At 51.1% G+C, this 27,911-nt stretch overlaps 5 protein-coding genes across 15 annotated transcripts in view; 3 read left to right on the forward strand and 2 right to left on the reverse strand.

The window, feature by feature from the left end:
* The window catches only part of JPT1 (Jupiter microtubule associated homolog 1), a 135,996-nt gene extending 129,832 nt beyond the window's left edge, over positions 1–6,164 (forward strand). For all 4 annotated transcript variants that reach the window (XM_050764504.1, XM_050764503.1, XM_050764501.1 and 1 more), the window contains exon 6: positions 5,151–6,164. In XM_050764504.1, the coding sequence (XP_050620461.1) occupies positions 5,151–5,299 (149 nt within the window). In that variant the 3' untranslated portion in view covers positions 5,300–6,164. The remainder of the gene's footprint in view (positions 1–5,150) is intronic.
* The window catches only part of MRPS7 (mitochondrial ribosomal protein S7), a 172,036-nt gene that overhangs the window by 128,094 nt on the left and 16,031 nt on the right, over positions 1–27,911 (reverse strand). The gene's annotated exons all lie outside the window — the stretch shown is intronic.
* The window catches only part of ATP5PD (ATP synthase peripheral stalk subunit d), a 221,631-nt gene that overhangs the window by 105,644 nt on the left and 88,076 nt on the right, over positions 1–27,911 (forward strand). Inside the window, exon 1 of one of the 6 annotated variants that reach the window (XM_050764475.1) lies at positions 8,944–8,947. The exons of 3 other annotated variants lie outside the window; for them this stretch is intronic. The gene's annotated coding sequence lies outside the window, so the exon portion shown is untranslated. Of the gene's footprint in view, positions 1–8,943; positions 8,948–10,244; positions 10,249–10,345; positions 10,350–27,911 lie in introns of those variants that run through there. 2 more of the 6 variants (XM_050764479.1, XM_050764480.1) reach the window with 2 other exon arrangements.
* The window catches only part of ARMC7 (armadillo repeat containing 7), a 43,136-nt gene that overhangs the window by 7,804 nt on the left and 7,421 nt on the right, over positions 1–27,911 (reverse strand). The window contains exon 3 of one of the 3 annotated variants that reach the window (XM_050764487.1): positions 9,654–11,497. The exons of 1 other annotated variant lie outside the window; for it this stretch is intronic. In XM_050764487.1, coding sequence (XP_050620444.1) covers positions 11,136–11,497 — 362 coding nt within the window. In that variant the 3' untranslated portion in view covers positions 9,654–11,135. Of the gene's footprint in view, positions 1–9,653; positions 11,498–27,911 lie in introns of those variants that run through there. One more of the 3 variants, XM_050764489.1, reaches the window with a different exon arrangement.
* On the forward strand, positions 8,086–9,659 carry NT5C (5', 3'-nucleotidase, cytosolic). The gene is made up of 5 exons (XM_050764469.1): positions 8,086–8,350; positions 8,618–8,718; positions 8,793–8,853; positions 9,033–9,147; positions 9,255–9,659. Exons 1-5 carry the CDS (start codon positions 8,177–8,179, stop codon positions 9,407–9,409), a joined length of 606 nt encoding a protein of 201 aa, XP_050620426.1. The 5' UTR covers positions 8,086–8,176; the 3' UTR covers positions 9,410–9,659.

The following is a 27,911-nucleotide window of genomic DNA, read 5'->3' on the forward strand; positions in this document are numbered from 1 at the left end:
CTGGCTCATTTTCGTAGTTTTGTTTTTGAGACAGAGTCTTGCTCTGTTGCCCAGGCTAGAATGCAGTGGCATGATCTCAGCTCACTGCAGCCTCCACCTCCTGGGTTCAAGCAATTCTCCTGCCTCAGCCTCCTGAGTAGCTGGGATTACAGGTGCCCGCCACTGTGTCCAGCTAATTTTTGTGTTTTCAGTAGAGACGGTTTCACCATCTTGCCCAGACTGGTCTCGAACTCCTTACCTCGTGATCCACCCGCCTCGGCCTCCCAAAGTGTTGGGATTACAGGCGTGAGCCACCGCGTTTGGCCAGTTTTTGTAGTTTTCGTAGAGACAGGGTTTTGCCATGTTTCCCAGGCTAGTCCTGGGTTCATGTTGATCTTCCTGCCTTGGCCTCCCAAAATTCTGGGATTACAGGTATGAGCCACTGTGCCTGGCTGGGGTACAGTAATAAGATACATCTAGAGGATGAAAGGTCAACCCCAATTCAGTTTAAGATAGATTCCCTTTGGATGTACAGGAAGTTTCTTTTACCTCCTGGGCTATTAAACGCAGGAATGGCTACAGGAATGACTTTGGAGTTTCCGTCTTGAGAAATCTTTTAAGAGGGAGAAGGTCCCGGCAGTTCAGGCAGAGAAGCCTCCCTGACTGCGGGCAAGTTAGATGGTCGGCTCTATTTCTTCCAGCTCTGATTCTTGGATGCTTACAATGAATCATTTCTATTCAGATAGAGGTGTCTTTGTTCAGTTATCTTACTGATGTGCCAAATAAGAGAGACAAGTTAGGAGTGTCTAAAATGTATATTTTGGTAGAAATAATTTCATTTGAAGCTTTTTTTTTTTTTTTTTTTAAATTCAGCAGACAAAAGCTTTCTGTGTCAAATTGGTATAAAAGTTTCTAAACATTTGGCTGGGCACGGTGGCTCACACCTTTGGGAGACCGAGGTGTGCGGATCATGAGGTCAAGAGATCAAGACCATCCTGGCCAACATGGTGAAACCCTGTCTTTACTAAAAATACAAAAATTAGCCACGCGTGGTGGTGCGCGCGTGTAATTCCAGCTACTCGGGAGGTTGAGGCAGGAGAATCGCTTGAACCCGGGAGGTGAAGGTTGCAGTGAGCTGAGATCGCACCACTGCACTCCAGCCTGGCAAGAGAGAGACTCCATCTAAAAAAATAAATAAAAGTTTCTGAACACTTACTCTCAATTCCTGTACTTACCTCATTATAGGCTGGAAACGAACAAACCTCCCTCCTCTGTGACTGGAGTATTTCTGACTGGACCGACATTTATTTAATTTATTTTTGAGACAGAGTCTCACTCTGTCGCCCAGGCTGGAGTGCAGTGGCACGATCTTGGCTCACTTCAAACTCCGCCTCCCGGGTTCAAGCCATTCTCCGGCCCAGCCTCCCGAGTATCTGTGAATACAGGCGCGCACACACGCCCGGCTAAGTTTTGTACTTTTGTAGAGATGGGGTTTCACCGTGTTGGCCAAGCTGGTCTCAAACTCCTGATCTCAGGTGATGCGGCTGCCTTGGCCTCCCAAAGTGCTGGGATTTACAGGCGTGAGCCACTGCACCTGGCCTGGACAGATATTTAAAGTAAGGCCTATTGCTGCTTGTTTAGTCTCCATAGGTGCTTTTTTCTTCTTCTTCTTTAGTATGTTATGTATTTATGAAAAACAAAACAGTTCTAGTAATCATGTAAGACAAATATAAGATTAGTAGGATTGAGCTTGATTCATCTGAAGAGGACTTTATGAAAATGAACCACCATGGCAGGACTGCAAGGTAATTTTTTGTTCTTCAGAATGTTCCTTAACTGCTTGATTCAGACAGGGAATGAAGACTTCAGTAGATCCTGTATGTATAGCAGGAGGCCATGTCCCACCTGCAGAAATGAAACTGCTTGAACTAACAAGTTGTCTCAGTCCGAATTCTCTTTATCTTGAATATTTTAAATGTGGAGTTTTGTTTTTCTTTTATATTTACAATTATATTTAGGTTATTTCAGGGGCACTTATTGTAGGACTTGTGTATCTGAGCCAACGCATTTCATCTTGCTTTTTTTTTTTTTTTTTTTTTTTTTTTGAGACGGAGTCTTCCTCTGTCGCTCAGGCTGGAGTGCAGTGGCGCGATCTCAGCTCACTGCAAGCTCCGCGTCCAGGGTTTACGCCATTCTCTTGCCTCAGCCTCCCAAGTAGCTGGGACTACAGGCTCCTGCCGCCACACCCAGCTAATTTTTTGCATTTTTAGTAGAGATGGGGTTTCACCGTGTTAGCCAGGATGGTCTCGATCTCCTGACCTCGTGATCCACCCACCTCGGCCTCCCAAAGTGCTGGGATTACAGGCGTGACATCTTGCTTCTTTTACAATGGATGTAACCATAGGAAACTAATGGGTGACCTTCTCTGAGTTTTAGTTCATAATTGCGACGGCTATTGTTCTGAAAAGCTTCATACTCTATTTTTGCTTGTAGTTAAATAGTATAGAACATTTTATATGTTACTTCCATAGAATGTTCCAGAAATTCATGAAATGTTAAAAGCAGCAGTAGCATGTTAACATTAACAAAGCATCAAAAATAAACAAATAAAATAAATGTCTGTCCAGTCAGAAATAGTGCAGCCACAGAAGAGGGAGGTTGGTTTGTTTCTAGCCTGTAATGAGGTAAGTACATGAATTGAGAATAAGTGTTTAAAAACTTTTTTTTTTTTTTTTTTTTTTTTTGACAGAGTCTCTCTGTTGCCAGGCTGGAGTGCAGTAGCGTGATCTTGGCTCCCTGCAACCTCCACCTCCTGGGTTTAAGCGATTTTTCTGCCTCAGCCTCCTGAGTAGCTGGGATTACAGGCGCGCACCACCATGCCTGGGTAATTTTGTATTTTTAGTCGAGATGGGGTTTCTTCATGTTGGTCAGGCTGGTCTCGAACTCCTGACCTCAGGTGATCCACCCGCCTTGGCCTCCCAAAGTGCTGGGATTACAGGTGTGAGCCACCACGTCCAGCAAGAATATATATTTTTAGTTTAAAGACCTCTTCTTGGCTGGGCACAGTGGCTCAGACCTGTAATCTCAGTACTTTGGGTGGCTGAGGCAGGTGGATTACCTGAGGCTATAACCCCAGCTACTTGGGAGGCTAAGGCAGGAGAATTGCTTGAGCCAGGGAGGCGGAGGTTATGGTGAGCCAAGATCGCGCTACTGTACTTCAGTCTGGGTGACGGAATGAGACCCAGTCTCAAAAAAAAAAAAAATAAATTCCATTAATATAGGAGCGTTATTAACTGCCCTTACTGCCTTTTCAGGCAAAAGGGCTTCTATGAAATATTTGTACAAATATCTTAGAATATGCAACTTAATTTGATTGGTTCATACTGAAATAAACTTGCTATTAAAAAGAAAACTAGGCCCGAGTATGGAGGCTCACACCTGTAATCCCAGCACTTTGGGAGGCCAAGGCAGGTGGATCGCCTGAGGTCAGGAGTTTGAGACCAGCCTGGCCAACATGGTGAAACCCTGTCTCTACTGAAAATACAAAAAATTAGTCGGGCGTTGTAGCGTGCACCTGTAATCCCACCTATTTGGGAGGCTGAAGTAGGAGAATCGCTTGAGCCCAGGAGGTGGAGGTTGCAGTGAGCCAAGATCGCACCACTGCACTCCAGCCTGGACAACAAGAGCGAAACTCTGTCTCAAAGAAAAAAAAAAAAGAAAACTAGGCAGTGGCTTAATGCCATAATCCCAGCACTTTGGGAGGCCAAGGTAGGCAGCTTACTTGAGGCCAGGAGTTCGAGACCAGCCTGGCCAACACGGCGAAACCCTGTCTCTACTAAAAATACAAAAATTAATCAGGCATGGTGGTGTGTGCCTGTAATCCCAGCTACTCGGGAGGCTGAGGCAGGAGAATTGCTTGAATCTGGGAGGCAGAGGTTAAAGACCCTGTCTCAAAAAAAAAAAAGAAAACTAGGCTGTGTGAAGGGTGAAGGTGGCTCATGCCTATAATCCCAGCACTTAGGGAGGCTGAGATGGGAAGGAGGATACTTGAGCCCAGGAATTTGAGACCAGCCTGGGTGACATAAGGAGACTCCATCTTTTAAAAATAAAAAAAATAGCCAGTTGTGGTGGTGCACACCTATAGTCCCAGCTGTTTGGGAGACTGATACAGGAAGACTGCTTGAGCACAGGAGTTTGAGGCTACAGTGGGCTGTGATTGAGCCACTGCACTCCAGCCTGGGCCACAGAGTGACACCCTGTCTCAATATCCCTCACCACCACCCCCCGCAAAAAAATTAAAAATAAAAAAATATGTCAACTATTAAACTCTTAGTATTTTCCTTTCATAGAAAATACAGAATTTTTGCATTCACTTTTCACTTTGAATCAGTGTTTTTTCTCGGTTTGGAAACAATCCTGACGAGAAACAATTCGTTTGGAAAGGTTGGATTGTTCGTTTTTTTTTTGCTGTCAGAGAATTGGATAAATAGCCTATGTCATGGGATAATTACTATAAAGAAATGAAGCTTGACAGTGAAGTGAGAGATTTGAAAAAATAGTTAATAAGCAAGGTGAATTACTACCCTGTTTGTAAATATGGATACATTTTCAAGAGTGAAAAAAAGGAAGTTGATACCATTTATGTTAAATGTAACCAAAACATGTTGCATGTTACCTGGCTAAATGTAAATAAATATACATAAAACAAGTGGACTAGAAGGCTGCACAGGACTTGCAGTGGGAGCTCTGGGAATAGTGAGAGCCTGACCCACCTGAAGCTGGAAGGGGCCAGAGAGCTAGAGTTCCCTGTTCTTATTTAAAAATCTTCATGTCTTCATGTATTTGTGTAATTTAGAAAAGAACGTAAACAACAGATATGGGAAAAGATGAACATTGGTGAATTCTGTGCAGTGGGAGCGTGGCGGGTGACAGATATGGGAAAGATGAACACTGGTGAATTCTGTGCAGTGGGAGCGTGGCAGGTGACAGATATGGAAAGATGAACACTGGTGAATTCTGTGCAGTGGGAGCGTGGCGGGTGACTGTTATTTTCTTTATACCTTTAGGTATGTTTCCAACCATCAAACCAAAAACAAACAAAAAAAAGATCCTTAATCTTAACAGGAAATAGCTGTCGTTATGAGTGTTATTTCTATTCCCTGTTTTCATAGAAAATGTGGACACAGACTTGCCAGGCAGCCTGGGGCAGAGTGAAGAGAAGCCGGTGCCTGCTGCGCCTGTGCCCAGCCCGGTGGCCCCGGCCCCAGTGCCATCCAGAAGAAATCCCCCTGGCGGCAAGTCCAGCCTCGTGTTGGGTTAGCTCTGACTGTCCTGAACGCTGTCGTTTTGTCTGTTTTCTCCATGCTTGTGAACTGCACAACTTGAGCCTGACTGTACATCTCTTGGATTTGTTTCATTAAAAAGAAGCACTTTATGTACTGCTGTCTTTTTTTTTTTTTTTCTTTTTTTTCTTTTGAAGAACAGGTTTCTCTCTGTCCTGACTCCTGGGTCTGTGGGCCGTGGCATGAGTGTTTTCTAGTAGTAGATTGGAGGGAAAGCTTTGTGACACTTAGTACTGTGTTTTTAAGAACAAATAATTTGGTTCCAGATGTGTTAGAGGATCTTTTGTACTGAGGTTTTTAACACTTTACTTGGGTTTACCAAGCCTCAACTGGTCAGACCATGAACAGTCCCCAGGCACCGTTCCTGCCAGGCCTCAGCACAGGGAGTCTCTCCACAGAGCCGCCTTGGTGTTGCCCTAACTTGCCAGTGGCCTTTGCTCAGAGCCTCCTCCTGTGCCATGTGAACAATGAAGAGGCCTGTGCCTCATGCCTTGCCGCCTGCAAAGCAAAGAAACTGCCTTTTATTTTTCAACCTTAAAAAGTAGCCAGATAGTAACAAGACTGGCTGGCTGATGAGCAGAGCCTCTGCTCTCAGGCAGAGGAAGGCTTGGATGTACAATGAAACTGACTGGAACTAAGAGCAGTGAAGCAAGGGAGGCAATCACACCGAAGTGGGCCTTCATCCAGGAACGGGATCCCGCAGGGGTGTTTTTTTAAATAACTTGATGCTGTGTGCATGATGCTGGTGCTTGACCGTGAAAGGAAAGTCTCATCCTTAAAATGTGTGTTGTATTTCACAATCCTGGACTGTTGCTTCAAGTAAACAATATCCACATTTTGAAACACTGTGTACTGTGTCTTCTTTTTGAGATAGTTTCAGTGTTCTCTCTGGTTAGATGCTTTTCTCTTTGTCACTATAAATCCTGCCCACTGATTGGATGAGTCATTTGAAGTTAAATAGCCAGATATGCCTGTAATTAGCTACTTGGGAAGCCAAGGCAAGAGGATGCTTGAGCCCAGGAGTTTGAGGCTATCCTGGGCAACATAGCGAGACCTCCTTAAAAAACAAACAAAAACAAGTTAAAACATGAAGACCCGGAGAGAAGTGGGTTTCTTTCTGAAGAAGTCTCTAAAGTAGGTTAGACTCTTCTACCTCCCCATTGTTCTGGGCAGTAACATTTTAAAGTGTTCTCCAAGACTGGGCAACATGGTGAAACCTCATCTCTACCAAAAATAGCCAGGTGTGATGACACACGACTAGTCAGGAGGCTGAGGCAGGAGGATTGCTTGAGCCTGTGAGATCGAGGCCGCAGTGAGCCACAATCGCACCACTGCACTCCAGCCTGGGTGACAGCAAGACCGTGTGTCAAAAAAAGTGTTCTCCAACTTTACATATGTGGGGATTTCTCCCCACCAGCAAGCAAGCAAGCAGTTCTGCAGTGGATACCAGCTAGATGTCCTCCAATTTTTTTTTTTTTTTTTTTTTGGACACAGAGTCTTGCTCTGTCGCCTAGGCTAGAGTGCAGTGGTGTGATCTCAGCTCACTGCAAGCTCCGCTTCCCGGGTTCACGCCATTCTCCTGCCTCAGCCTCCACTGTAGCTGGGACTACAGGTGCCCGCCACCTCGCCCAGCTAATTTTTTGTATTTTTATTAGAGACGGTGTCACCGTGTTAGCCAGGATGGTCTCGATCTCCTGACCTCGTGATCCGCCCGCCTTGGCCTCCCAAAGTGCTGGGATTACAGGCGTGAGCCACCGCTCCTGGCCCGGTTCAGCATTTTCTAGACGGGAGTAGGTAAGCCATGTCAGTTCCACATAAAGTCCTGAGGACAGTCCTAATTACCTATGTTTGATCAAAATCATCTTTCCAGGGGAAACCACGCTGAAGCTCCCATGTTTCAAGCCAACTCTAGTGTGAATTAGCTCTTAACCAGCTAGACTTACACAAAGCAGTTAACAGATTCATTTCACTTTGTAGTCCTCAAGGGACTGTTCCTGCCCCACTCACAGACGATATCAATCCACTGAGACTGCCGCACTCACAGACGAAATCAATCCACTGAGACTGCCCCACTCACAGACGAAATCAATCCACTGAGACCATGGCATTGTGGTAAAAAAAAGAGTTTGGCCGGGCGCGGTGGCTCACGCCTGTAATCCCAGCACTTTGGGAGGCCGAGGCAGGCGGATCACTTGAGGTCAGGAGTTTGAGATCAGCCTGACCAACATGGCTAAACCCCGTCTCTACTAAAAATAAAGATTAGCCAGGCGTGGTGGCAGGTGCCTGTAATCCCAAGTACTCGGGAGGCTGAAGCAAGAGAATCGGTTGAACCTGGGAAGCGGAGGCTGCAGTGAGCCGAGATCGCGCCACTGTTGCACCGCATACGGCCTGGGCGACAGAGCAAGACTCCCTCTCAGAAAAACAAACAAAAAAACCGTGGAGCTAGCCCCACAGGTTTAGGACCCTTGACTTCCTCGTTAGTATTTCAGATCAACCCTTTGTTGGGCCCCTGGAAGGTCGGTCCCCTACTAATAACGTGAGGTGAACGGGGGTACGTCTGCTGTAAAGTGGGGGGCGTCTGATGCGGACAAAGGCTGGGTCCCGAGAAAGCGCAGGGTCAGAAAAGTGCCCCCCAAAGCTGTCCCTGCACCCGAACCCTAGGAAGGCCTCGCGCAGAGCCTTCGGCAGCGGTTTACGACCTGGGCGGGGCGTCCCGGAGGCTCTATGCAAATCAGCCCAGCGGACCCCGTCCAGCGCCCGGGCTCCGGAAGCAGCGATCCCCTCCCACTCCCCGCGCTTCCGGCCGGGCCCGCGCCCCCCAGACGCCGAGAGTCTGCAGCCCCGGCCCGGCGGCGATGGCGCGGCGCCTGCGTGTGCTGGTGGACATGGACGGCGTCCTGGCCGACTTCGAGGCCGGCCTTCTGCGGGGCTTCCGCCGCCGCTTCCCTGAGGAGCCGCACGTGCCGCTGGAGCAGCGCCGCGGCTTCCTGGCCCGCGAGCAGTACCGCGCCCTGCGGCCCGACCTGGCGGTAGGGGGCGCGGGGTCCCCACACGGGCAGGGCCGGCTCGCTCCGTTCCCGGGGTCACCCCCTTCTGTGTGAAGGGCGCAGAGCCCTTACCCTGGCACCCGCGGGCAGCGCACCCTGGGGAGGAGCCTTTGGGCGCGTGCCCCTGACCAAAGACCCCTCCGCAGCTCGGAGCCCGGGCCCAGAGCCCCCAGGAGCCTCCCTGCGAGTCCTCGTGGGAACTGCATCTGCCGGAGGCAGAAGCCGGGACCCAGAACTCTTGTCTTCCAGGATAAAGTGGCCAGTGTGTACGAAGCCCCGGGCTTTTTCCTGGACCTGGAGCCCATCCCGGGGGCCTTGGACGCTGTGCGGGAGATGAACGACCTACCGGAGTAAGGAGAGTGGGGGCGGGCGGAGTCCTGGGCGGGCTCCCGGCTCCCGGTGGTAACCGCGACCTTCCCCGCAGCACGGAGGTCTTCATCTGCACCAGCCCCCTGCTGAAGTACGACCACTGTGTGGGTGAGAAGGTGTGGCTGCCCCGCCCCTACTCCGCACGTGGAGCTGCCTAAATCCTGATTTTGAAAAGAAACCACCAGAAACCCAGAAGGTCGGGGGTGGGGGGCTCTCAAAGGCTTAGACCCCACTCCCTGTCCCTGAATTCCGGCTCCCATCAGGCCCTACTCACAGACCTGTGTCTTCTACACAGTACCGCTGGGTGGAGCAGCACCTGGGGCCCCAGTTCGTAGAACGAATTATCCTGACAAGGGACAAGACGGTGGTCTTGGGGGACCTGCTCATTGATGACAAGGACACAATTCGAGGTTGGATCCGTTATCCTTGGCAGCCTCCAGGCCTCTAGCCTGCCCTGATTAGGGAGAGGAAGTAATCATGCCCATTACAGATGTCAGCGCTGCCTTTCTTGTCCCAGGCGACGAGGAGACCCCGCGCTGGGAGCACATCTTGTTCACCTGCTGTCACAATCGGCACCTGGTCCTGCCCCCGACAAAGAGACGGTTGCTCTCCTGGAGTGACAACTGGAGGGAGATCTTAGACAGCAAGCGAGGAGCCGCGCAGCGGGAATGAGCGGGGATGCCGCGGGCAGCAGCTGGCGCTGAAGGGCGGGCAGAGGCCACCACAGAGCCGAGTCAGGGCGGCATCGTGCTGGTGCCTCTGGCCCTGTGCAGTGGAGCAGGCAGATACCGTTAAGCGCTGTGCTGCCAGGCCCCAGGCCCGGCCACCCGGTACCTTCCGAGAGGCTGCCGCTGGCCCCTGGCTTGCGTGGAAATAGTGGGAAAACCAGTTGGAACTCTTTAATAAAAGACCTTGGTTTTCTGGTGTTCTAGGACCCTTTATTTGGGAACATAAAGGGACAGGCTCCCTGGGTGGGTGCTGATGAGCCCTTCCCTCCCCTCTGAGCCCAGTGGTCCCTGAATCTGCCCCATTTCCATGCCCATGTGGATATCATTCTTGTAGCACCTGCCATTCCTGGGCCATGTAAGGGGTCAGCCTTGAGGAGGTACACAAGAGGCAAGGACCCCCCATTTTCCCTGAGCAACTTCCCATCAGCTCCCACGCACCTTCTGTTGACCAGGTGGCGCCGTGGACATGGAGCCACATCCTTTATGTTGCTGTCTCTTCCTGTCTCCCTTGAGCACCATTTTCACTGCGTCCCTCATGAGATACACTTCTGGGGTAGGGCTCCCCATCACTGAGTGTGACAGCAAAGGAGGAGGGCCACAGCTTTCAGCTGGGGCCGTGGAGTGGTGAGGGGGGAGGAGGAGGGCCACAGCTTTCAGCTGGGGCCGTGGAGTGGTGAGGGGGGAGGAGGAGGGCCACAGCTTTCAGCTGAGGCCGTGGAGTGGTGAGGGGGGAGGAGGAGGGCCACAGCTTTCAGCTGGGGCGGTGGAGTGGTGAGGGGGGGGGAGGAGGAGGGCCAAAGCCTTCAGCTGGGGCCGTGGGGTGGTGAGGGGGGAGGAGGAGGGCCACAGCTTTCAGCTGGGGCGGTGGAGTGGTGAGGGGGGGGGGGAGGAGGAGGGCCAAAGCCTTCAGCTGGGGCCGTGGGGTGGCAAGGGGAGAAGATGCAGTTCCCAGGGCTGGCGCCTCTACTCGGACATCTCATCACCTGCATGGCCTTGTGCTTGATGCCCAATGGCCACATTAAGTCACTGGGCTGTCACTCAAGGGCAGGGACCCTATCTTCATCTTGGAATCATGGTGCCTAGCAGATAGCAGGGCTGGGTGGACAGTCAATGCTGGGCCACAGGTTATCCAGGTTGGCATCCACCAGGCCCAAATGCCCAGCTTGGGGAGCCCCTGGGGGAGGTATCCATCCTCCACAGCCCCGGAGGGGGCACCACATCTTTTACCATGAGGCATCTCATTCCTATCCCTGAAAACTACTCCAGACACTTCTGTTAAGGGATAATCCCTGATTTCCCGCAGCAAAGGCAGCTCTCCTAAGCCTCAGTCCCAGCTCTTGAGAACACTGTACTGCGAAGCCTCTGGGTCCAGGCACTTGGCCACTTCTTACACCAGGGCCTGAGCCTGGCAGTGGTGGCACCAGACGTAGGGTAGAGAGTGCCGGCCTATGAAAGCAGCTCCAGTTTGATCTCCGCGTGCCTCGGAGTCTGGCTTCCTCACTCCTGACGGCGTTTCATTACAGTGTAAATGCCTGTCCTGCTGAAAGAACCCGCCTTTCAAATGGCTGAAAAGGCACCAGTGGGGCAGCATATGCTCCCCGTTCCCTGCGTCCACATCAGGACTGTGGTCTCCAACAGTAGGGGTGCTACAGTCTCGCGGTCCCCGTGGATCAGCGCTGCCGTGGGGCCATGCTCCTCGGCAGTGGGATACCCAGGGCAGAGTGCGCCTGCCGGCTGCGGGCCTCGGCCACCTGGCGTGGGGAGCAGAAGTCCTCCAGGAAGATCTGCGCCAGGTTCCGGAGCCTGGCACTGGCCGAGAGGGAGAAGCGAAGCATGCACTGCACCACGGGCGCGGCGGTCAGCTCCGGGGGAAAGCTGCGGCCCGGCGGGCTCAGGTGCATGAGCGTGGTAATGGCAGACAGCACCGTCTCCTCGTTGGGGCTGGACAGGCAGTTGATGATGAGTGGGACACCTCCTGCCTGCAGGATGTGCTCCTTGTTGGCCCGGTCTGGGCACAGGTTGCACAGGCCTCCTGTGGGAGACCAAGGAACAATCTGGATGCTGTAGCCCTGGGCCTCCTGCCAGCTCCCCAGCTCATGAACCCCAGGGAGGGCCCAGGCTGAGAAGCTGGTCCCAGCACAAGCGATCCAAAGCCCATTCCGGCTCCTGCCTTCTCGGTTCTAGAAAGGCCTGCCTGCTCCCACCTGCCACAGCCCAGCCTTCCAGAGGTGCGCACAAATCCCTTTCCCTCTCGGTTCAGCCAGTTCAATGGCTGATACGCTTTCTTTTTTCCCTTTAATGTAAAAACCTAAAACAAGGCCGGCCCAGGCACAGTGGCTCACGCCTGTAATCCCAGCACTTTGGGAGGCTGAGGTGGGTGGATCACCTGAGGTCAGGAGTTCGAGACCAGCCTGGCCAACATGATGAAACTCTGTCTCCACTAAAAATACAAAAATCAGTCGGGCGTGGCAGGTGCCTGTAATCCCAGCTACTTGTGAGGCTGAGGCAGGAGAATCGCTTGAATCTGGGAGGCGGAGGGTGCAGTAAGCCGAGATTGCACCATTGCACTCCGGCCTGGGCAACAGAGTGAGACCCTATCTGAAAAAAATAAAAAACCTATAATGTATCATCACCTTAGAACAATTTATAAAAATTATAAACATATAAGATGATGGTTTCATGGGTATACACTTACACCAAAATTTATCAAATTGTATCCTTTAAATATGTACAGTTTATTATGTCCATAATATAGCAATAAAACTGGTAAAAATACTAGAATGGGCTGGGCACAGTGGCTCACACCTGTAATTCCAGTGCTTTAGGAGGCCAAGGCAGGAGGATCCCTTGAGCCCAGGAATTCAAGACCAGCCTGGGCGACATGGCAAAACTCTGGCTCTACAAAAGCACACAAAATTAGCCAGGCGTGGCGGTACATGCCTGTAGCCCCAGCTACTTGAGTGGCTGAGGTAGGAGGACTGTCTGAACCCAGGAGGTGGAGCTACAGTAAGCCATGATCGCACCACTGCACTCCAACCTGGGCGACAGAGTGAGACTCTGTCTCAAAAATAAACAAATGGCTCAAAAACAAACAAACAAATTATAGGCTCACGCCTATAATCCCAGCACTTTTGGGAGGCCTAGGTGGATGGATCACCCTGAGGTCAGGAGTTCCAGACCAGCCTGGCCAACATGGTAAAACCCCATCTCTACTAAAAATGCAAAAATTAGCTGGGCCTGGTGGCGTATGTTTATAATCCCAGCTACTTGGGAAGCTGAGGCAGAATAGCTTAACCCGGTAGGTGGAGGTTGCTGAGATGGCACCACTGCATTCCAGCCTGGGCGACAGAGCAATAGTACGTCTCAAGTGTCAGGCGGCTGACTGAACATTGGTTTTTCATCCCACAATTTGAAATATGTGAATACATGTAAGTATTTAGTAAAAATGGGATACTCTGCTTGCTGCTTGATCAGTTTTCTGAGATGGGGTCGGGTCTCCCTATGTTGTCCAGTCTGGTCTTGAACTTCTGGCTTCAAGTCATACTTCTGCCTCAGCCTCCCTGGGAGTTAAGACTACAGGCATGCACCACTGTGCATGGTTTACGCCAGCTTTTATTTTATTTATTTATTTATTTTATTTTTTTGAGACAGAGTTTTGCTCTGTCACGCAGGCTGGAGTGCAGTGGCGTGATCTCGGCTCACTGCAACCTCCACCTCCTGGGTTCAAGTGATTCTCCTGCCTCAGCCTCCCAAGTAGCTGGGATAACAGGCATGTGCCACCACGCCCGGCTAAATTTTTGTAGTTTTAGTAGAGACGGGGTTTCACCATGTTGGCCAGGCTGGTCTCGAACTCCTGACCTCAGGCGATTCACCCGCCTCGGCCTCCCAAAGTGCTGGGACTATACGCATGAGCCACTGTACCCGCCCCAGCTTTTTACATTTAACAATATATTGTGATTAGCGGGGCATGGTGGAGCCCACCTATAGTCCTAGCTACTAGGGAGGCTGAGGCAGGAGAATCGCTTGAACCCAGGAGGCTGAGGTTGCAGTGAGCCGAGATTGTGCCATTGCACTCCAGCCTGAGCAAACGAGTGAAACTCCATCTCAAAAACAAAACAAAACAAAAAAACCCAAAAACAATGTATTGTGAACATCTTTCCATGCCAATAAATGCACATTCATGGCTATGCAATCATTGTAGATTAATGGTAAGGAGTGTACCATTTGACTTATGTACTGTAATTAAGAGATCAGAGCATTTTAAAGTTATTTCCATGTCACCGTTACTAGGATTCTGGAGGAAAACAGAAAAGGCAACAGTGAGACATCAGTGGTTGGTTCTGCATCAAAGAACTCATGTGCTCAGGTAATGTGGCCGGAATCCCACCCCATTCCCTCAGGTCAGGCCCCCTCAGTGTAATGACCTCTTGGCCTTGGGGACAGATGCTACCTTGTTTTGGAGGTCACTCCGCTCAGCACCGCTGCTCACTGCGGGAAGATGACTTTCCGTGCATCCTAACGCAGCTTCCTGTCATCACGGTACCCCTCCCTTTGGTTCCTGCTCAGTGGAGGAAGCCACCTCTCAGCTCATTTGCAAAACATGCCCAGTGTCCTGAGTGATCAATCAGGAGTGAAGGCCACAGCTTCACCCACTTGCCCTGTTTTTCTGGAAACTAACAAAGAGAAGATTTACCTGAACCTGAAACCCAACTAAGACATCTTCCCCAGCCAGAGGGACAGGTGCCCATGGTGCCCCTGCCAAGGACCCTCCTCCACTGACGGGGGCAGGAGCCTGTCAAGGTTTCACTCTGCTGCCTGCTCCCGAGCAGCACCTGGGTCAGACTGGTCCTGCTTTGGGGAAACTTTTTTTTTTTTTTTTTTGAGACGGAGTCTCGCTCAGTCGCCCAGGCTGGAGTGCAGTGGTGCGATCTTGGCTCACTGCAACCTCCACCTCACAGGTTCAAGTGATTCTCCTGCCTCAGCCTCCCGAGTAGCTGGGATTACACGCACATGCCACCACGCCCAACTCATTTTTTTGTATTTTTAGTAGAGACGGGGTTTCGCCATGTTAGCCAGCTGATCTTAAACTCTTGACCTCAGGTGATCCACCCATCTTGGCCTCCCAAAGTGCTGGGATTACGGGCGTGAGTCACCACGCCCAGCTGGAAGAACATTATTACAGGATCCCACTGCATGTAGAGTAAATTCCAGACCCCGTGTGCTCCTTACCCCTGAGCTGTCCTGTCTGTTCTTCCCTCTCCCTGGCACTCACTGCAGTCGCCAACCTCAGTCCATCCCTGAGACCTTTCAGCCCCCAGCTGTCACACGCTGACACCCTCTTGCTGCTAACAAGCCCTCCACGGCTCTCCTTGTGAGTTGCGTCTTCCTGGGATACCAGACTAGGTGCTCTGCCATGTCGGGGTGGCCCTTCGTCACCCAGTTCTTTAAGCACTGACCCGGGGGGGAAAGGGTTGAAAGAACCATGGATGGTCAGGGGGCTGGACAGGATGGCTCCCTGACATCCCGCCCACCCTAGACTTCTGTAGTTCTTAGATCTGGGCTGCAGCTCATAGGCAGGACATGTCTGAGAGGCGGAGGGGGCTCTTTGGCCTCTCTGGAGTCCTGAGAAAGAGGAGCAGCGGCAGAGGGCAACTAGGCACTGACAGAGAGCCTCTCCCCATGGGGCCCTTGGAGCCTCCCTTGCCAGTCCCACCTCAGCACTTCCTAAAGCACAGGGTGGCCCCTAGCATGGCTGCCTTCTGTCCTTCCGCCAGGAGCTGTAAGGCAGGGCTCAAGCTCCTGGAACTGTGGACACTTCACTGAGCATACACTGGACACATGACTGAACCCTAGAAACAAGTGCTATCATCACCCCCATTTCCGTGGGAGAAGTCAAGGCTATGAGAGGCTGAGTGAGCTGCCCACAACGCTAAAGAGGGGGAGCCTTCTGCCCCTCCCAAGGGAAATGGCGGCCCTCTGGAAGCAGTAAGGACAGCTCATCCAGCCTTGGGCAGATGCCAGGTTCAGTCCGGAGCAGGGGCCGTGGAAGTGCTATGGTTGGACTCAGCTGCTCAGACACACCCGCGGCATGTCTCCCGAGCTGACAGGGGAGCGGCCTCCTGTGCACACTGGACTGTGGGTGGGGTGATGGGATTTCTCTCTGTGTAAAGTGTGATAAGATGAAGCCCAAGTCACGGCCTGCCAGCTGAGTCATCACCACACCCAGGTGCACCTGGGCAGGACACGGCCACCCAGACTGCAGAAAACCAGAGGGTGGGGGCAGGAGGCGGCCTCAGGAAAGCCACTCTCTCCCCTCCCTCCCCACGCAGAGGCCCGGGAGTCTCCAAGGATGGGCCGGGGGCCTGCCGGAGCTCACCAGCTGCTTGGGCACCCTCCGCAGTAGCAGGGACCTTCCTGAAGTCCCTCTGCCTGATGGGCAGTGTCCCTTAGAGATGAAGAAGGGGGTGAGGGCCAGAAAAGAAAAGGGCAGAGAGCTTCAGGGCAGGAAGGCTGACCTGGAGCAGAAAGATGAGCCGAGATGGCGCCAGAGTACCCACAAGAGGCCACAGCTGCTTTGAGCTTCTCCCTGGGTCTCCCTGTGTGAACCTGCCCTGAAGAACTGAGGAAGGCCATGGAAAAAGAGCAACGTGGAAACTGGGAGCTTCTTAGAATGCTCGGTAATAGTCAGATGGCTAAATTATGGAACATGTATATGATGAAGCAGTATAGAGTACTTTTTTTTTTTTTGAGTATGAGCCTCGCTCTTGTCGCCCATGCTGGTGTGCAGTGACACGATCTCAGCTCACTGAAACCTCCACCTCCTGGGTTCAAGTGATTCTCCTGCCTCAGCCTCCTAAGTAGCTGGGATTACAGGCATGCACCACCACGCCCAGTTAATTTTGTATTTTTAGTAGAGACGGGGGTTTCACCATGTTGGCCAGGCTAATCTCGAACTCCTGACCTCATGCCTTGGCCTCCCAAAGTGCTGGGATGACAGGTGTGAGCTGTTGTGTTTGGCAATATTTATAGTTCTTAAAAATAATGTCTTCAGGTTGGGCGTGGTGGCTCACGCCTGTAATCCCAGCATTCTGGGAGCTGAGGCGGGTGGATCACGAGGTCAGGAGATTGAGACCACCCTGGCTAAAACGGTGAAACCCCATCTCTATTAAAAATACAAAAAATTAGCCAGGCGCGGTGGCGGGCGCCTGTAGTCCCAGCTACTCGGGAGGCTGAGGCAGGAGAATGGCCTGAACCCGGGAGGCGGAGCCTGCAGTGAGCAGAGATCACGCCACTGTACTCCAGCCTGGGCAACAGAGCGAAACTCTGTCTCAAAAAAAAAAAAAAAAAAAAAAAAGTCTTCAAAGGCCAGGTGTGGTGGCTTATGCCTGTCATCCCAGTACTTTGGGAGGCCGAGGTGGGTGGATCACGAGGTCAAGACCAACATAGCCAATATAGTGAAACCCCGTCTCTACTAAGAAAAAAAAAAAAATACCTGGGCCTGGTGGTGTATCCCTGTAGTCCCAGCTACTCAGGAGGCCGAGGCAAGAGAATTGCTTGAACTCAGGAGGTGGAGGTTGCAGTGAGCTGAGATTGCGCCATTGCACTCCAGCTCGGGTGACAGAGTGAGACTTCACCTCAAAAATTAAAAAAAAAAAAAAAAAGGCTCCAAAGAATGATTCATGTTAGAAAATGCCTGTAATTTAAGATGAAGGAGGGAAGAAGGACACCAGATTGTACATACAATAAGATAGGCCCGCTAAGATGCCACCTCCTCTGAGAGCTTTCTGTGACCACCTAACCTGCCCCCAACTACGTCCCCCGCACCAGGCTTTGCTTCTTTCCCTCACACTTACTGACATTACAGTAGTTATCTGTCGAAATGTTTATTGGCTGTTGCTCCACTAAACTATAAACTCCGTGAGAATGGGGACTCTGCCTTGTCTCACTCTCTATCGGCAGCCTCGCATGTGGCAGGTGTTCAATATAAATAGGAAACTGTTATCCCTACAGATATTCTTTTAAAAATTAAAAAAGCCGGGGACAGGCATGGCGGCTCACTCCTATAATCCCAGCACTTTGGGAGGCTGAGGGGGGTGGATCACTCGAGGTCAGGAGTTCCAGACCAGCCTGGCCAACATGGCAAAAACCTGTCTCTACTAAAAATACAAAAATTAGCCAGGCATGGTGGCACACACATGCAACCTCAGCTACTCGGGAGGCTAAGGTGGGAGAATTGCTTGAACCCAGGAGGCAGAGGTTGTAGCCAGCTGCGATCGCGCCAACTGTGCTCCAGCGTAGATGACAGGGAGAGACTCCATCTCAGAAACAAAAGAAATGGCCAATACTAAGTGTTGGCAAGGAAGTGGAGCATATAGCATAACCTGGTGTAACTACGTGGAAAGTGATTTGGCAGCTTCTCATGACGTTAAACGCACATCTACCCCAAGACTGAGCAACTCCACTCCTAGGTGAGAAATGAGTACATATTTGTATGAACATGATCCTAACAGCTTCATTCATAAAGCTTCCAAACTAGGAACAACTCAAATCTCCCTCTACAGGTAGATGGATAAACATCCAAAGGAATGGACGATGATACTGCAACCATTTAGATGAATCTGAAAAACGTAATGTTGAGTGAAAGAAACGAGATACGAGAATAGATCCTGCATGATTCTGTTTGTATGAAGTTCAAGAACAGGCAAAACAAATCCAGGGGATAGAGGTTAGAATAGTGGTTGCCTTGGAGTGGGAGATACTGACCCAGCGTGGGTGTGAAGGGAATTTCTATGTCTTGGTTTAGAAGCTGCTTACATGGATGTACACATAGCTCAGTGAATTTCAACATTCACCAAACTGGCACTTCAGATATGTGCATTTTATTCTGTTGATCATACTGCAATCTTTTTTTTTTTTTTTTTTGAGACCAAGTCTCGCTCTGTCGCCCAGGCTAGAGTGCAGTGGTACCATCTTGGTTCACTGCAAGCTCCGCCTCCCAGGTTCACACCATTCTCCTGCCTCAACCTCTCGAGTAGCTGGGACTACAGGCGTCCGCCACCTCGGCCGGCTAATTTTTTTGTATTTTTAGTAGAGATGGGGTTTCACTGTATTAGCCAGGATGGTCTCGACCTCCTGACCTCGTGATCCACCCACCTCAGCCTCCCAAAGAACTGGGATTACAGGCATGAGCCACTGGGCCCCGCCACCATACTGCAATCTGAAAAACGATTATAAAACAGAAAACAGACTCTGGACAAGACAGAGAAAACAAGCAGCAAGGGCTGGGCCTTCGAGACTTCAGGAAACACAGGAACTCTATACGAGAACCCTGAGGGAGGCAAAAGAGGAAACCCCACATGAAAGCAAGATGAGAAAGCTAGAGATTCGGGGAGGTCAGGTGGGTGACCTCAGCTCACACGCCATGTCGGGCACTGGTGCAGGCAGCGACAACCCGGACCATGAGGGGAAGGTCAAAGGATGGTCCCAGGGATTAAATGAGGTGATGGTGGTCGAGCACGGTGGCTCACACCTGTAATCCCAGCACTTTGGGAGGCCGAGGGTGGATCACCTGAGGTCAGGAGTTCAAGACCACCCTGGCCAAGATGGCGAAACTGCATCTCTACTAAAAATACAAAAATTAGCTGGGCATGGTGGCATTCGCCTGTAGTCCCAGCTACTTGGGAGGCTGAGGCTGGAGAATGGCTTGAACTCGGGAGGCGGAGGTTGCAGTTAAGCCCAGATCGTGCCACTGCACTCCAGCCTGGGCAACAGGTGAGACTCCATCTCAAAAACAAAACAAAACAACAAAACAAGGTGATGCTTCTGACAAGTGCTTAGCTGGCACCTGGCACGTGGTGGCTGGGCAGGCCCTCAGTGAGGGCAGCTCAAGATACAGCTACATCTGGGGACTCGCCCATGCTGAGATGAATCAACCCAGGGTCAAAGTCTTCACAGGGGGCCGGGCGTGGTGGCTCACGCCTGTAATCCAGCACATTGGGAGGCCGAGGCCAGTGGATCACCTGAGGTCAGGAGCTCTAGACCAGCCTTGCCAAGACGGTGAAACTCCGTCTCTACTAAAAATACAAAAAATTAGCCAGGCATGGTGGCAGGGGCCTGTAATCCCAGCTACTCGGGGGTGCTGAGGCAGGGAATCGCTTGAACCCGGGAGGCGGAGGTTGCAGCGAGCCAAGCTCGCGCCATTGCACTCCAGCCTGGTGGGACAAGAGCAAGACTTCATCTCAAAAAAAAAATATATATATTACATAACAAGTATTATAAATAATATATATAATATATAAAATATACAATACATATGTTATATAAATTATATAAAATATATAATATATAATATATGATATCTTATATATTACATATATATTTTATATTACATATATTTTATATATATATATATATATTTTTTTTTTTTTTTTTGAGACGGAGTCTCGCTCTGTCGCCGGGGCTGGAGCGCAGTGGCCGGATCTCAGCTCACTGCAAGCTCCGCCTCCCGGGTTTACGCCATTCTCCTGCCTCAGCCTCCTGTGTAGCTGGGACTACAGGTGCCCGCCACCTCGCCCGGCTAGTTTTTTGTATTTTTTTAGTAGAGACGGGGTTTCACCGTGTTCGCCAGGATGGTCTCGATCTCCTGACCTCGTGATCCGCCCGTCTCGGCCTCCCAAAGTGCTGGGATTACAGGCTTGAGCCACCGCGCCCGGCCTATATTATATATTATATATACATATATCTTCACAACGGATTATTTGTTCTTGGGCTTTCCTTCAGTGTCTTGCAAGTGTCTCCTTCGATTTCAAGTCTGAAGGACAGACAGTACATAGAGTAAGCCACCCTTTGTGTAAGAAGGCAGGGTGAACAGGAACACACCTCCGTGTATGAACTCACCCTTGCAAGACGCCAAAGTGTAATAAGGAAACGGGTTAGTATGAGACAGGGAACAAGGGAGAAGGGACCAGAATGGAGGTGAGACTTCTGAAAATACCCTGTAATACAGTTTTGACTTATGCATTGCGGCTTTTCATAATTTTTTTTTTTTTGAGACAGAGTTGTGCTTTGTTGCCCAAGGTGGAGTGCAGTGGCACGATCTCGGCTCGCTGCAACATCCCCCTCCCAGGTTCAAGTGATTCTTCTGCCTCAGCCCCCCAAGTAGCTGGGAGTACAGGCATGCACCGCCACGCCCGGCTAATTTTTGTATTTTTAGTAGAGATGGGGTTTTGCCATGTTGGCCACGCTGGTCTCAAACTCCTGGCCTCAAGTGATGCACCTACCTAGGGCTCCCCAGTGTTGGGATTACAGGTGTGAGCCACCGTGCCTGGCCTGTCACACAGCATTTAAACAAGACAGTTCTTTACTGACCGACAGGGCAAGGGTGTCAAAATTTGTTGCTAAGTTAAAAAAAAGATACAGAGGCTGGGCGCAGTGGCTCATACATGTAATCCTAGCACTTTGGGAGGCTGAGGTAGGCAGATCCTGAGGTTAGGAGTTAGAGACCAGCCTGGCCAACATAGTGAAACACCGTCTCTATTAAAAATACAAAAAATTAGCCAGGCGTGGCCGGGCGCGGTGGCTCACGCCTGTAATCCCAGCACTTTGGGAGGCTGAGGCAGGTGGATCACGAGGTCAGGAGATCGAGACCATCCCGGCTAACACAGTGAAACCCTGTCTCTACTGAAAATACAAAAAAAAATAGCTGAGCCAGGTGGCGGGTGCCTGTAGTCCCAGCTACTCGGGAGGCTGAGGAGGAGAATGGCGTGAACCCTGGAGGCGGAGTTTGCAGTGAGCCGACATTGCGCCACTGCACTCCAGTCTGGGCAACAGAGTGAGACTCCGTCTCAAAAAAAAAAAAAAAAAAAAATTAGCCAGGCATGGTGGTGGGCACCTGTAATCCCAGCTACTCGGGAGGCTGAGGCGGGAGAATCGCTTGAACCCAGGAGATGGAGGTTGCAGTGAGCCGAGATCCTGCCATTGCACTCCAGCCCGGGCAACAGTGTGAGACTCTGTCTTGAAAAAAAGATACAGCACATAGAGACAGCATGCCACCACATGTGTACAACATGCAGGAAATTTACTGTATACATATTTGTTTATAAATCCTGAAAATATCCCTGGTGAGCACACAGAAACAAATACTTGTGGTTGCCTCTGGAAAAAGCTACTGAGGGAGAGCTACTGTTCACGACTCTTTGAATTTCATACCACCTGAACCAGTTATGTATTAACATAGACAGCGTGCACACACATGCACCCTGCTTGTGCCTGGTACTAAAGGGAGGGGGAATTGGTCTGGGAGTCAGGGCATATGGGGAGGTGGCCTTTGCGTAGGTCGGAGACAGCCTGAATCTAGCCTGCTGAACAAATGGTGAAAGCGGCTGGAGACATCCAGGGAGAGATTAATGGAGCGAGAATCTCAATGTCACCTCCTTCCTGAGATGGGAATCCCGCTACACGTGGATGGCAGGAGAACTTCTTCTGAAGCAGAAAGACGTGTGGCCCAGGATCAGTAAGAGAAGGAGACACAGGGCAGCCACCCAATGCAGAAAGGAAGCAGGGCTCTGTGTCAGGCAGACCCAGTGAGAACCCCAGCACTGCCACTGAGGACCAGGCAACCAGAGCCAGCTACTGAATTTCTCTAAGCCTTGGTTTCTTCACCAGTAAAATGGGCAGAGAAAGTAAATGATGTGATCAGCACATCTTGCTCGCACACACAGGTGATGTGGAGTGAGCATGCACCTGCTCAGAGCCAGGGGCTGGCAGCGCCAGACCTGCAGCCTCACACACAGAAAAGTGCCGGCACATACAGGCAGTTTATCAACGAGAAAGCAAGTGCCTGCATAGCCAGTACTGAGGTGATCCATAAGCCTTCACATGTGCCTTTCTGATCCACTCCTCTCCCTCCCTCAGAGGTGCACACCTTCCTAATCACACTGTAAGTATTACTATGTGTATAGCATCATTTGCTAAATATTATGTTTGTAAGATTGTTGCGTGGAACTGTAGATTTCATTTTCATTGCTAAATAGTAGAAATATCTGGCCAGACACAGTGGCTCACGCCTGTAATCCCAGCATTTTGGGAGGCTGAAGTGGGTGGGTCACAAGGTCAGGAGCTCAAGACCATCCTGGCCAATGTGGTGAAACCCCATCTCTATTAAAAACACAAAAATTAGCCGGGTGTGGTGGCGGGCACCTGTAGTCCCAGCTGCTCGGGAGGCTGAGGCAGGACAATTACTTGAACCCAGGAAGCAGAGGTTGCAGTGAGCTGAGATGGCACCATTATACTACACCCTGGGCGACAGAGCGAGACTCCGTCTCAAAAAAAAAAAAAAAAAAAGAAAAATATCCTGTGATGTCAGTATCCATTCTCCTGCTGACTGTCTCCAGTTCGGGACTGTTACAGACAGTGCTGCTGGTGGCATTTCACTGCATGTGCACGTACCCTAGCCCTATGGATTTAAATGCTGGGTCATGGGGTGCGCCTGCTATCTTCAACTTTACAAAATACTGTTTTCCTTTTTCTTTCTTTTTTTTTGAGACGGAGTCTTGCTCCGTCGCCCAGGCTGGAGAGCAGTGGCCCAATTCCGGCTCCCTGCAAGCTCCGCCTCCCGGGTTCACGCCATTCTCCTGCCTCAGCCTCCTGAGCAGCTGGGACTACAGGCGCCCACCACCACACCCGGCTAATTTTTTGTATTTTTGGTAGAGACGGCGTTTCACCGTGTTAGCCAGGATGGTCTCGATCTCCTGACCTCGTGATCCACCCGCCTCGGCCTCCCAAAGTGCTGGGATTACAGGCGTGAGCCACCGCGCCCGGCCTTTTTTTTCTTTTTTGAGATGGAGCTTCACTCTGTCGCCTAGGCTGCAAGTGCAGTAGTAGGATACTGGCTCACTGCAACCCTCGCCTCCTGAGTTCAAGCAATTCTGCCTCAGCCTCCCAAGTAGCTGGGATTACAGGCATGCACCACCACGCCTGGCTAATTTTATCTGTATTTTAAGTAGAGACGGGGTTTCACCATGTTGGTCAGGCTGGTCTCAAACTCCTGACCTCAAATAATCCACCCATCTCGGCATCCCAAAGTGCTGGGATTACAGGGATGAGCCACCGTTCCCAGCCCAAAACACTGTTTTCCAAAGGCTGATGAGGATTCATTTACCAGCCTTTATCGGAACACCACTACCATCTGGTGGCAGCTACATGTATTGCAGGAAACAGAACACAGGAAAGAGTTTGACCTGAATTCTAGGAGGCCACCTTCTTAAAACTTTTTTTCTTTGAGGAGTCTCACTCTGTCGCCCAGGCTGGAGTGCAGTGGTGCGATCTCGGCTCACTGCAACCTCCACCTCCCGGGTTCACGCCATTCTCCTGCCTCAGCCTCCCGAGTAGCTGGGACTACAGGCGCCCACCACCATGACCGGTTAATTTTTTCCATTTTTTAGTAGAGCCGGGGTTTCACCGTGTTAGCCAGGATGGTCTCGATCTCCTGACCTCATGATCCGCCCGCCTCGGCCTCCCAAAGTGCTGGGATTACAGGCGTGAGCCACCGCACCCCACCTTTAAACTGTTTCAGTAACAAAACTGCTAAGTAATCTATGATTCTCTTGGATTCAACCAGTTTTCATGAAAGCAGAAAATTATCTCCTGATTCCTTCATATCTCCATGCAACATCTAGGATGGTGCAGGTATACAGGACATCTAAGAGTCAGTCAATGGTGCTGTGGGCAGACACTCCCAAATGAATTCCAAAGGCTACCAATGCTTTCATTTAGGACTTGAACTCAGAATTCTTTCATTCAACGACTATTTACTGAGATCTTGGCTTTACATCTAGTTTCCATAATTCATCCACCTCCCATCCCAAACAAGGGCAGCTCTGGCCTAACCAAGGCTCCCTCCCAGTGTCTGTTCCTTCTTTTTTTGTTTGTGGTTTTTTTGGAGACAGTGTCTTGCTCTGTCACCCAGGCTAGAGGGCAGCGTTGTGATCATGGCTCACTGCAGGCTCGACCTTCTGTGCTCGAGTGATCCTTCTGCCTCAGCCTCCTAAGTACCTGGGACTACAGGCGTGTACCACCATGCCTCATTAATTTTTTATAGGTTTTTTTTGTAGAGATGGGGTCTTACTATGTTTCCCAGGCTGGCCTCAAACTCCTGGGCTCAAGTGATCCTCCGACCCCAGCCTCCCAAAGTGCTAGGATTACAGGCATGAGCCACTGCACCCAGCCCCAGTGGCAGTTCCTCTGTGACACTGGTACAATGTGGCCCCCGACTGTGGGCACTACCAGTTGCAGCAGAAATTACTTCCCACCAGAACTCACTCAGGGATGTGGCAGAGGCAGCAAGGTGCCAGAGAGACAAAGAACAAAGGAAGAGGCTGGGCGGGGTGGCTCATGCCTGTAATCCCAGCACTTTGGGAGGCCGAGGTGGGCGGATCATCAGGTCAGGAGTTTGAGACCAGCCTGACCAATATGGTGAAATCCCGTCTCTACTGAAAATACAAAAAAATCAGCTGGGCGTGATGGCATGCACCTGTAATCCCAGCTGCTCAGGAGGCTGAGGCAGGAGAATCGCTCGAACCCGGAAGGCAGAGGTTGCAGTGAGCACTGCACTCTAGCCTGGGTGACAGAGACTCTGCCTCAAAAAAAAAAAAAAGAACAAGGGACTAGAGTCTGAGCCTGGTGCCAGCTGGGTTCCCGGGGCACGGAATTTGGATCCTGGATGACAAGGGCGAAATCCTGGTTCCAGTCATCACTAACAGCGGGAGCTCCAGGCAGTGGACTTGCCCTCACTTGGTGGTGGGGGTTCCTGATATGTAAAAAGGGGTTAGAACCATCCGCCTTGCTGTTAATGACAGATTCAGAGGCCTTGTGGGCAGGGCGGGTTCAGGTGGGTGTGTGGTGAGCACATGGTGTGCACTGGGTGGGCGTCCAGAAGAGGCAGCTTTTAATCCCAACAGCACCCAAACAAGAGCCCTGCACCCTAGGGAGAAAAGGCAGCCAGAAGCACAGGAAAGAGTCAATAAACTAGTTCTAAATTGCTCTAAATGGGCAAATCCACGAGAGGCCACAAGAGGCCAGAGACTTGAAAACCCATGCATGTTCTCCGCAATCGCTGTAACCAGATCCTTCCTCACGGCTGTGGCGTGCCCACGGCAGGCAACTGAGAGGAAGCCACAGGAGACACCCCCCCCCCAGAGAGGAAGGTGAGCGAGGCCAGGCTGCTGCTGGTGAGTGGTTGCTGCCACTGCAGTTCCGCTGCCACCGCTGATGGGTGGAACTGCAGTGGCAGCAGGGTGGCAGCCAGGGCCAGACTGAAGCCCTGGCTGACATCGAGAGAGAGCAGGGGCTTCTCTCGGGGCCTGCAGGCCCCCAAGCATGGAAATAAAGGAAAATCTTGAGTCCCTTCATGAAATTCCAGGCACCTAGCTAGCCCTGAGAAGCAAATGAACAACTTGATAAGCAAGAAGGTTTAACAGTTAGCTTAAAACAATAGCCAAGGAAGTCAGAATCAGGGGATGTCTGGTTCCCCCACAGAAATTAAAGATAACATCTGTTTGTTTGTTTTTGAGACAGTCTTGCTCTGTCGCCCATGCTGTAGTGCAGTGGCACGATCTTTGCTCACTGTAACCTCTGCCTCCTGGGTTCAAGCGATTCTCCTGCCTCAGCTTCCCGAGTAGCTGGGATTACAGGCTCCTGCCACCATGCCCGGCTAGATTTTGTATTTTTAGTAGAGATGGGGTTTCACCATATTGGCCAGGCTGGTCTTGAACTCCTGAGCTCAAGTGATCCACCCGCCTCAACCTCCCAAAGTGCTGGGATTACAGGCGTGAGCATCTGCGCCCAGCCTAAAGATAACATCTGGCCGGGCGCGGTGGCTCAAGCCTGTAATCCCAGCACTTTGGGAGGCCGAGGCGGGCGGATCACAAGGTCAGGAGATCGAGACCACAGTGAAACCCCGTCTCTACTAAAAATACAAAAAATTAGCCGGGCGCGGTGGCGGGCGCCTGTAGTCCCAGCTACTCAGGAGGCTGAGGCAGGAGAATGGCGGGAACCCGGGAGGCGGAGCTTGCAGTGAGCCGAGATCGCGCCACTGCACTCCAGCCTGGGCAACAGCGTGAGACTCCGTCTCAAAAAAAAAAAAAAAAAAAAAAAAAAAAAAAAAAAAAAAAAAAAAGATAACATCTTAACATCTGTCCTTGAGTTGCTTTTCAGAAACCTGGACCCCCAACAAACAGTTCCCCTGGCACTGAGACCTCAGATAAGGGGAACTGAAAACTGCACTCTGACCACTCTCTAGACTCCCTGAGGGGCCTGGGGGACACGCTCACAGGTCATAGCTAACATTCTTTTTTGCTGATGCCAAATTTGTAGACAAAGCCTCACCTCCCTACCCAATCACAAACCAGAAAATCTTTGAAGCCACCTATGAGCCCATCCCTTGGAGACATCCTGCCTTCTTTTTTTTTTTTTTTTTTTTTTTTTTTTGAGACGGAGTCTCGCGCTGTGTCACCCAGGCTGGAGTGCAGTGGCGCGATCTCGGCTCACTGCAAGCTCCGCCTCCCAGGTTCACGCCATTCTCCTGCCTCAGCCTCCGAGTAGCTGGGACTACAGGCGCCCGCCACCACGCCCGGCTAGTTTTTTGTATTTTTAGTAGAGACGGGGTTTCACCATGTTAGCCAGGATGGTCTCGATCTCCTGACCTCGTGATCCACCCGCCTCGGCCTCCCAAAATGCTGGGATTACAGGCTTGAGCCACCGCGCCCGGCCCATCCTGCCTTCTTAGGCCAAACCAATATATAGCCTCCTGGTGTTGATTTAAAACTTTGTCTGTAACCTCTGCCTCCCGCCTTTAAACACCCTTACCCATAAGCCATCTGGGAGTTTGGGTCTTAAGCATGAGCTGCCGGATTCTTCTTGCTTGTCACCCCGCAATAAAGGCCTCACTTTGGGCTGGGCACAGTGGCTCACACCTGTAATCCCAGCACTTTGGGAGGCCAAGGCAGGCGGATCACCTGAGGTCACGAGTTCGAGACCAGCCTGGCCAACATGTCGAAACCCCATCTCTACTAAACATACAAAAATTAGCCAGGTGTGGCCGGGCACGGTGGCTCAAGCCTGTAATCCCAGCACTTTGGGAGGCCGAGGCGGGTGGATCACGAGGTCAGGAGATCGAGACTATCCTGGCTAACATGGTGAAACCCCGTCTCTACTAAAAATACAAAAAACTAGCCGGGCATGGTGGCGGGCGCCTGTAGTCTCAGCTACTTGGGAGGCTGAGGCGGGAGAATGGCATGAACCCGGGAGGCGGAGCTTGCAGTGAGCCGAGATCAGGCCACTGCACTCCAGCCTGGGAGACACAGCGAGACTCCGTCTCAAAAAAAAAAAAAAAAAAAAAAATTAGCCAGGTGTGGTGGCAGGTGCTTGTAACCCCAGCTACTCAGGAGGCT

The sequence above is a fragment of the Macaca thibetana genome, chromosome 16 (assembly GCF_024542745.1).
Source record: "Macaca thibetana thibetana isolate TM-01 chromosome 16, ASM2454274v1, whole genome shotgun sequence".
NCBI classification, from domain to species: Eukaryota; Metazoa; Chordata; class Mammalia; order Primates; family Cercopithecidae; genus Macaca; species Macaca thibetana.